The sequence below is a fragment of the Dermacentor variabilis genome, chromosome 11, assembly GCF_050947875.1.
Source record: "Dermacentor variabilis isolate Ectoservices chromosome 11, ASM5094787v1, whole genome shotgun sequence".
Classification (NCBI taxonomy): Eukaryota; Metazoa; Arthropoda; class Arachnida; order Ixodida; family Ixodidae; genus Dermacentor; species Dermacentor variabilis.
In genome coordinates, this window is record NC_134578.1 from 94687909 (window position 1) to 94697587 (window position 9679).

General features: G+C 51.6%; 1 protein-coding gene across 1 annotated transcript; it reads right to left on the reverse strand.

Annotated features, from left to right (window-relative positions):
* Positions 1-5283: 5283 nt before the first annotated feature.
* Positions 5284-5697, reverse strand: LOC142563382 (uncharacterized). The gene has a single exon (XM_075673940.1). It carries the CDS (start codon positions 5695-5697, stop codon positions 5284-5286), a length of 414 nt encoding a protein of 137 aa, XP_075530055.1.
* Between the last annotated feature and the right edge of the window lie 3982 nt (positions 5698-9679).

The following is a 9679-nucleotide window of genomic DNA, read 5'->3' on the forward strand; positions in this document are numbered from 1 at the left end:
GGCGTTCTGCCACAGACCCCGACCCTTGCTCGTGTCGTAGACGTATTCCCACACGCCGTACGGTGCGTTGAAATCTCCGACGACGACCAAGGGATGGGTGCCGGCCAGGTCGACGGACTTCTTGAGTATCGTTTTGAACTGCCGTTGCGAGTCCCTAGGATTGCTGTAGATGTTGAGTATGAACACGCTGTTTCTCCGCTGGTTGCGTTGTCTCGTATTGAGCAGAACCTCCGCCATGACGTATTCGACCTTGCAACTCGCCAGCTTCAGGTCGTGAGACAAGTGTGTAAGCCTCCTGTCAACTAACGTGCACACTCCCCGACCTTCGGCCTGCACGGAGACGGCAGGATAACCAGAGAGGGATGCGGCAGAGACGAGGGTTTCCTGTAATGCTTTTACTTGTGGTTTGTTACGTAGCGACCTTAAATATTGCTGCAAAGGAGCCCTCTTATTGGAGTACCCCCTGCAGTTCCACTGCCAAATTTTGAACTCCTCTTTGGCACTATCCATGATTAGATAAATTGTCCGGGGTACCCGCTGTAAGCACAGGTGCACGCAAGAAGTTCCCCCCACTCTGACGTGCCGATGTGCTCGTAGCCCTGATTTGAGTCCCCGACGCGTTCGGAACAACGACCTGCATCGGAGTTACGGACGTATTATTCGGAATCACCAGACGCTCGAGGGCGTCCATGCGATCGGCCAGCACGCCTAGGCCTCTCCTCGGGTCTCCTAGGGCGACTTGCACCTCTGCTAAGCCTTGGTGTAACTGCTGCACGCTCTTCGTGAGCGTGGCCAGCATGCCTTTGACCTCATAAGTTTGCGAATCTGAACCGTCCTTATTGGAAACTGCCCTACGCTTGGCGGCGCCGGCCGAGTCGCAGGCCGGAACTGGTGCTTCTGTGGCGGTCGGCGCCAACGCGTTGGATGTAACACTCTGACTGATTACTAATTTCTTAATCTCTATCATTTCGCTAGCCATCTTTCTGATCATTTCTTTTAAGTCCGCGTTTTCCTTCATAAGGCGCGCTACCTCTGCCTCCCTGGAATGCTCTGGAAGCGGGTCGCGTGGGCCCCGGGTGGATCTCGCATGGGCGCCGCCAGCAACCATATCTGCCCACGATAGCGTCGACTTTCTCTTCCTCTGCTGGCCGGCACTGGACCCATACCTGGCCCTTGAGACAGAGCGGCTCCTGGAGCGGCTTCCGGATCTGCCCCTGGACATAGATCTGCCCCTGGACCGGGATCTGCCCCTGGACCTGGAACGGCGTCCGGAAGGTGGAGAGGGGCTCCTGGATCTAGAGCTCCCGCGAGCTGCGGAGCGACCGGCGGCGGCCCGGAGTTGTCGCTCGCCCATGGCGAGGGCCGGTGACTTGCTTCTATTGGCTCGGGATCGGTCCCCGCGCCTGCGTCTGACGAGGTACGGCGTCTGGTACCTCTGCTTGCACTCCTTGGCAGCGGTGAAGTGTCGGCCTCCGCACAGCCTGCAATTGGGGTCGCACTTGTGTTGTTCTTCCGGGTTGGCGATGCCGCATCCCCTGCACATAGTTTCGTCCGGCGAGGGGCAGACGTCCGCTCGATGCCCGAGGCGGCCACAGGCGTAGCACACCTGCACTTGCTTCCTATATAATGCACACCTGACAAGTGTGCCGCCGTACGACACGTAGTTTGGCACCTTGTAGCCGTCGAAGACCACAACCACGGTGCCCGTGCTCTTGATTCGTTTGGCTCCCAAGGCCAGCGGGTTCTTTGAGTTCACAATCTTGCGATCGAGCTCCTCCGGGCCTTCACTCGGTGCGATGCCGCGGATGACGCCTTTGCACGTAGAGTTAGGCGCTGCCTCGTAGGCGTTCACCTCGTGCTGCTGGCCGCCAACAGCGATGCACTCGACCCTGACGTAGAGGGTCGCATTCTCTCTGCTGAGGGTGCTGATGACCATGATATTTTGTTGGAAATTCGGGCACATCGTGTCCGAGTCCCGCTTCGCCTGGTCGAAACCGACTGCGTTCCATATGGCCTCGGCCACAACTGTCGGCCCCACCTTGCTAATGTTCAGACCTCCCTTCGGCCTGACGATGATCTTCGCGTCTTCTTTGGGCAGCGGAGGCATCCTTCCACCCCGAATAATTTTGGCTTTAGCGCTGCTGCTGTCTCGGCGACCCTTTGCGGTCGCGTTGTCATTTGGCTTAGCGCCGGTAGAAATGGCACCAACTCGCTCGATGGGCGCCGATTTGGCTCCGGAGCGCCTGGCAGCAACTGTTTGCCATCCGGGATCCTTGGAAAATTCCTCGGGAGTCAGAAGCTCCCCTTCCACTTCACATTCCATCACTGCAGACACTGACGAGAAAAGCTAGCGCCGCAGCAGCACTTCGCCGCGCTAACACAAGCGCGGCTAGGGTTAGCGTCGCAGCGGCGTGGTCTGGACGGAAAAGGCCGATAAAATCGCAACAAGGCCACCCACCTTCAAGAGTCGGGTGTCTACGGGATCGCCACAACTTAAAGAGTCCGTTGGCACTAAAATAGTCGCACTGGGCTCAAATTAAATCACCGAAATCATTTTCAGAAGCGGGATCCGGTCTTCGACGCTTACTGGCACGTTCGTCGTCGTCGTCTTCCGATCCTGTTCTTTGTCCCTGTTAGTTTGCACACAAAAATTTTGAAATGATGAATCTGTTCCAACTAGGCCGACTCGCAGTTGTGCTTTAATAATAATGGTAACATTTAAGTTATTTGTAATCTGTACGCCCAGATATTTAAATCACATGATGAAATATAACAGAACGTTGTTCAGATGGTAGGTGCTAGGATTAGAATTATATCTGGATACGTGCGAGAATTTACATTGGTTTACTACAGAAGGCTCATTTACTGTTTGCATGAAATCAATAACTACGCTAGCCTGCACCGTACGAGACAGCTGTAGAAGGAAAATGCACACAACCGGCCTACTCCACACTTCTCAAACATCAGAAATCACTAAAAATAATTTTTCTTTCGCTTCAAACAGCTGCGGACAAAACTGATCAGCGTGTTCCCAAAAAATTTTTCAAATATACTCGGAGCAAGTTTGGCATAAAATTCAGCAAATCAACAGTGGACGAGCAAGATAAGCCTCCCAGTGGGAACTATTCTTCGTCAAGGCCTTCACAGATATGTTTGTTTGTTGAAACGTTGCTTCCAGGCTGAGGCTTCCGTTGCTCACCTCTGTTATTCAATTGATACCTTCGTCTCCTTGCAACCTCACTGGCTTCTTTTGAATACAGAAACGAAGACGTGTTTTTCAACGTGAAACTGTAAATTGCCTTTTAAAAGGATCCCGGAGCATTATATGCTTATTTAGTGTCTTTGTTATTCACACCATATTCGCAAAGGTCCTTGTAAGCACTGTTGTATCCACAACGTTCCTCGCCTTCCTACGAGTACTCCGCTTGATTCGAACGAAGCCTTTCCTGCCGCATCTGAACACTTAATGTGCAGCAGAAATATCAAGAGCAGACAAAGTGTGCTTTGAAACTTAGCATAACGTTTTTTTTACCCCTACACTTCGTGCCTCTCGCCAATTTGTTATGGAAACAATGGGATATTGCAGCTGGACCTTATCTTCCGCAAAGCACGTCTTTGCCGAGCACTCTTTATGTTTCTCTTCTTAATTTAGCTGAAATCGTTGAACGCAGAAAATGTACTATGAAACCCGTCTAGAAGCACTACACACAATACGAGGGTAGCCCAGCATAAATATCGTTGTGTGAAGCTTCGTCCTCCTGCTTTGGCCGAACACATGGGAAAACTCAATTTCAGCTTGCAATGCAGTAAATTGATGGTTATCTGTGTTTCCGTATGTTGTAAACTCAGTGACTGACAGCATTAACTCTACCAGATGTACGAAAATTGTGGCATGCAGTGCATGATTCACCAAAACGATAAACGATATGAGGTTAATTGTATGAAGTGTTCTTTTGCTAGTTGAGGGCTCTCGGTCACCTGGCGGTATAATAAAGACATCAGTAATTATGATATAGTGCCATACAAACGAATGCCGCCCGGAAAGCGTTAACAAAGTCCCCAAAACCGAGCGAGCGAGGTGCGCAACGAGCCCCACCAGCCGCTACCCATAGAGGCCATATTGCTCACTGCGTAATAATGATGATATTAGTTTCGATTTTGCTAGCGCCACCTCTCGGTCGCAATACCTAAATTTACAACGGCACCGCTACTCTTATCTTCGTTGCTCTGTGGAAGGTACAGTTTCCCTTCTCTGAGTTTATATAGGTGTTTTGTGGTCTACCTCAGTGGGTGCTTTCGGTTGAGACAGCGCGCCATTTGAGGCTTCCGCCGTAACAGAAGCGATTTGTTGGGACGCCAAATGCGTCGGTGTCGTGTGCCAGACGCATGTGCCTTAACTCCGATGCATGCTAGTTCCGACGCCGTATACCTGGTAGCCTCTTGAAATCTGCCGAAGCGAACGCGCGGGTTCTTATGCTTCTTATCGGAGCCGCTTTTTCTCTCCCTCTATGCTTCACCCTCCCTCAGCGCGTTGCTATGCTGCACGATAATATATCTATACTCTGCTTTCACTCTTTCTCAGCTTTCTATCACCCAGCTAGGCGAATTTCTTTCCACAGCGAGAAAGAAGACCGCCGAAACTCGCATGCGGGTTTTTATCGACGAGCATTGGAGTCTCACCACCTGTGTCCCCGTCGCACCGCTTCTTCTCCCCCGCTAAGCTCCATCCACCCTCGGCACTGTGCTGTGCTGCGCGATCTCAGCGAAGCTGCGAGCGTCAAGAGAAATCCTGGGATATTCTAACAGCTCCACTGAAAAAATCGCACGACGTCTAAGCACTCCTTACGAGATGCGAATAAGAATTGATGTACAAGTGAACACCGCTGAGCGGTGCTGCTATACTCCGCTTCACAAGATGTTTGCAGTGGTGTGGACGGTAGGGCTCGATTAGCCAGTCAGGCTGGAGCGCATCAGATAATTGTGTTCCTACGCGCCTGTCGCCTCGTGATATTAATGACAGGTGACTCCGTCTACGTTAAACAAAGCGTACTAATATTAAGCTTGTTATTTTTGTAGCAGATGGTGGTAATATCTTTTTGATCTTTTTCTTTTCTTTTGGGATGGGCACCGCCCTTTCCAAAAGGACTGGCCCCGTTTCTTTTTCCACACAGAAGCAGCGAAAATTAATCCGGCGAGAGAAATTAAGCAGCGAGAATTAATCCTGCGGTTGATCACAACAGCAGGACCTTGTTGAACAGCATCGTCGATTATGTGGTACAGATTTCACATCTCATCTTCCTGACTAAGCACATGCTCCACATAGTTCTTCCACTTGTCAGCAGTCCCTTGCGCAGTGCCTTGCCAAACCAGAGGCTCCAAGTATTGAAGGTTAGATGTCTTATTTTTACTCGCCGCGAAGCCACTGACGTCGCCCCAAACAAGCTCTATATGGTTCAGTTGGGAATGATAGGGTGGCAGGTGCAGAACGAGGCGACCAGCAGCTTCAGCGATGCAGTCCACACGGTATCGGTCCCCGTCTGTGCTTAAGCAGTCGAAACGCTTAATGAGCTCCACTTTCACCATGTCGCAACTCCACGCAGCACCTTTTCCCGACAGCCATGCCTGTATGGCCTTTTTGGGGCTGTTGATGTGCGGCACTTTATCCTGCTTCACAGAATGATATGACGGGTTACCCATGACGATAACACTACCTGGTGATAGTTGTGGAAGAAGCTTTTGTGAGAACCACTTTTCGTAGGGGTTTCCGTACATCTCGTCGTGGTAGTCGCCCGAGCTCTTCTTAGGTCGCAAGACTTCCGCAGCGCCTTCGACAAAACCGCGTTCTTTGCCGCAATACGTCAGTCTGCCGACTTTGCCACTGGGGGTCTGAAGACCAATCGAGAGTCCGGAACGAACTGTTTCGTGCGCAGACTGGATGGCACCATCAATCCACACCCGACTACTCGTGTGGCCAGCGTTGACCCACGTTTCATCGGTGAAAAAAAAATTGGCCTACCCTGCCATCGCAGCACCGCTATCAGGCGCAGGTACCGGCGGCGACACTGCACGATGTGCGTCGCTTCCATCAGCAGTGCATTCTGAGACCACTGCTTCTGTCAGAAGCCGAGCATCTTCAGCATCCTTTTCAGCGCTGCTGTGGACGCAGTCGGTAACGTGTCGTCCTCTTTCAAACGCTGCACCACCTTGGCGAGAGTCGGAATCTCCCCTCTCTTGAAGACGTTGTCCACAACCCTTCGCAACAAGCTCAGGTTAAAATCGTCCAGCTTTCTTGTCCACTCACAGGCTTTTTCACCACAATGCTTTTTCGGTGACAACACTTTGCCCACCTGTTTCGCCTCCGTTGTCCACTCGTAGAGTATTCGCTCACTCACCTGGGTGAGTTTTGCAGTCCTCTTGATAATCGATTTCAAGCTCGAACTGCCTCCGCAGTCGACGCGAAACCCATCAAGAACGTTTAGTGCAATCTGCTTCACCAGCTTGCGGAAACAGCGCACCTTCGACGGACGGCTCCCAGAGGACACAGCCAAATAGGGTGACGCCATGTTGCCGAAAGGCGATGCATCTTCAACTTGTAACATGCCTCCGAGGAGCTGTGTTCATGCGGTTTATTGCTACTAGTTTCGCGATTGATTGACAGTGCTTTCTATATTTTAAAATTGTCACTCCAAACGCTTTAAAATTTTAGGTGGCCCCAGGCCCGGTCCTCCCAATCGCCGAATTCCAAATACAGTTATCACATAACATGTTTTAAATCAAGTTGTAAACTGCTGGAACATTTGACGGACTACTTGCTGTGCTCCTGCAGCCCTGATTGGCTAAGGAGCCCGTGCCTTCCACAGCGCTGCAAACAGTTTGTAAAACGAAGTATAGATGCGAACTCCTCGCGGAGCAAGCGAGCGAGTCTTGACGATTGGTGCGTTTTCATTTGGCTTCACCTGGGCTCACTCGGTCTTCAGACAGTGAAACCGCGAGTGCCGTTGTCTCCCGCCCATGACCTCTCCTCTTACGCAAGACCTGGCGGGCTGGTGGCCCCTTTCGCCCGCACTGCTCTGTCGAGGCGCGCTCGTGAAGTTGGAATGTAGCTAAGGGGAATATGTCTGTAGCTTCTCTGCTGTCGGCAATAGACGTCGGCCTTTTAGTTGAATGGGCCATTTGACAATTTCGGAGCAAAGTAAAGGTTACAGAGGCATTTAAATCTGCTTACGTACATTGAATGCGAAAGCAGTGTCACTGTTCCGTGCGAAATTTTTCGCTTAGACATGTGCTCGAATAGAACAAAGCCAATTTTAAGTGGGGGTTACACAAATTTTTCGATTGGCGAAGTCGATATTACGAGGGGGTAGGTCGGTTTTCAACGTGGTCAACGCAGTTCTGAAATTCGGCAAAATCAATTTTTGCAGTATGGGCCATGGCGTCCGTCCGACGCCGTGGCTGTTTACCGTGGTGTTTTGCAGTGCGAGCCGCGGCAGCTCCAGCTCCGGGAATTTGACGTCATCACTTGTTCACGTGTGTTTTGCTACACCATCGCATTTTAACGCCGGCCACCGGGTTTTCCGCAATAGGGGGCCAGGCGCGCAGGTAGAATTCTTTTTGCGAGAGGGCGGGGCTCTAGGGTTCCATTATTCTCAGTTAAGTTTCCCACGCCTGGTGCACAATAACACAGCTATTACCTTGAGCAGGCCGTTGGTCTGCCATTACGCGTGTACCGTGTTCTCATTGTCTAGGGCGTGAGTTCGAAGGATATGCACGTTTGTTCATCGGCGATGTGTCATGCGTAAAATTCTTCCGGGCGCCGGCCGGGACAATTTCGGCTCATCGGAAGCTCCGTCAGCCCTTCCCTGGCAATGCCACAGCACGGGGAATTTAATGTGGGGTGTTCGCGGGCTGTCGAATGAGACAAGCGTTGAGAAGGCTGCGCAGTACTTTATTGGGCGGCCGCTAGAATGCTGTCTCGCTGCGCTCACGCAGGTGCCCGCTATTTGTAGAGCTTCTGCTGACGTCACCTTGCGCGTCATTTATCACGGTGGTAAGAAACTGCGGCGGATCGCATCACTTTCTCCACCCCAATTTGGGGGGTCAGGATGGCTAGTATCGGTCAGGTGGCTTCCTAACTCGTTGCGGGTACTACCTCGTAGTGCTGTTCCCGTCGACCATGGGTGCAGGTCTAGTTTCAGAGAGAGGGGCTGATGCTGACGGACGAACTGCAAAGGCTGGATCACGAACTTCGGTCTCCTCCTCCACCGCAAATGGGGACGCCGCTGTCGCAGCAGAGGCTCGTAGAAAATGGTACTTGTGTCGCCTCCACGTACAGGGTTCGTTGGGTACCTGCCCCTTGACCTCGTGCGACATTAGCCCCGTACGCAGTGGCCGCGTGCATGTTTACATCGATGGCCCAGTCATAGGTACAAGTTCAGCTGCCGCTGCGGTGACACCAGCGATATCCCTCAAAATGCAGCTAAAAACGTCACATGTGTCATCAAACACACCTGCTGATATGGTAGCCTTGCGTGCGGCTCTTCGTTTCATTCAGGGGGTACAACCCCATGCATGGTCAATTTTCTGTGATTTCAAGGCAGCCCTACAGAATTTACTCTCAGCACTGCAGCATGGATCACGTGAGCAGCTCGTCGCAGAGATCAGAGAAGTCCACCATCACATAGTTGACGACGGACACGATTTAATATATTAGTGGTTGCCTAGTCACTGCGGCATACGTAGTAATTATCGAGCGGACACAGTTACCCGATCTACCCATGATGGCGTCAACTGTGTTGCCATTCCTCTTGCCACACTTGCGCCTGACCTAACATTAGCTCATTTGAATTCATCCGAATTCACAAGTGCGCGACTTCACACTCTGGACCCTAATTTACAGTTCGGTATTCCGACCGACCTTCGACGACGTAACTACATCCTCCTATAGTCCGTCTAGGGCTTCGAGTAGCATATTCAAATGCGTACTCTTTGCTTATCGGGATGGCCAACAGCCCAGTTTGTGACTTCTGTAGGTGCAACGAAGCAATCGCGCAACTCCTTTGTGAGTGCCCTCGTTTAAACCCGCAAAGGGCAGCCCTATCAAACACCCTAGACCTACTGGACAAGGGTCCAACAACGGAAAGCAACATACTTGGAAGCTTCCCTACGCAAACAACAGCATCATCCACTATGAAGGCGCTTATGCGTTGCTAAAAAAACACGGGACTTTGTGACAAATTGCGGCTGTACACGGTGTGACGTAGCATTGGACGGTGACACTGCGTAACACTAGGAACGCCTTCGCAGACTGTGTGACAGTGCCTACAGAGACAGTTCTGCATAGTGTGTGTGTGTGTGCGTGTGTGTGTGCGTGCGTGTGTGTGTGTGCGTGTGTATGTGCGTGTGTGTGTGCGTGTGTGTGTGCGTGTTATTTTCCTCTCCCACACTTTCTCGCATCCGTTTGCTTCCTCTCCCGGTACAAGGTAGCCAACCGGAGATAATCTCTGGTTAATCTCCCTCTCTTTCCTTTGCCTTTCTCTCTCTCTCTCTCTTTGCGGCCTGTTGCGCTGCTGCAGGCATAACATGCACTCTCTCACATGGTTGTCGACATCTTTTTCCACGGATGACCCCCACACGTAGCCTCGGGCGAGTTCCTTACTCTGCACAATCCCTAGGTGTCCCT

What these genes read in the sequence shown, in the direction of transcription:
- LOC142563382 (XM_075673940.1), bottom strand. Translation starts at nt 5,697, where the DNA reads ATGGGTAACCCGTCATATCATTCTGTGAAGCAGGATAAAGTGCCGCAC.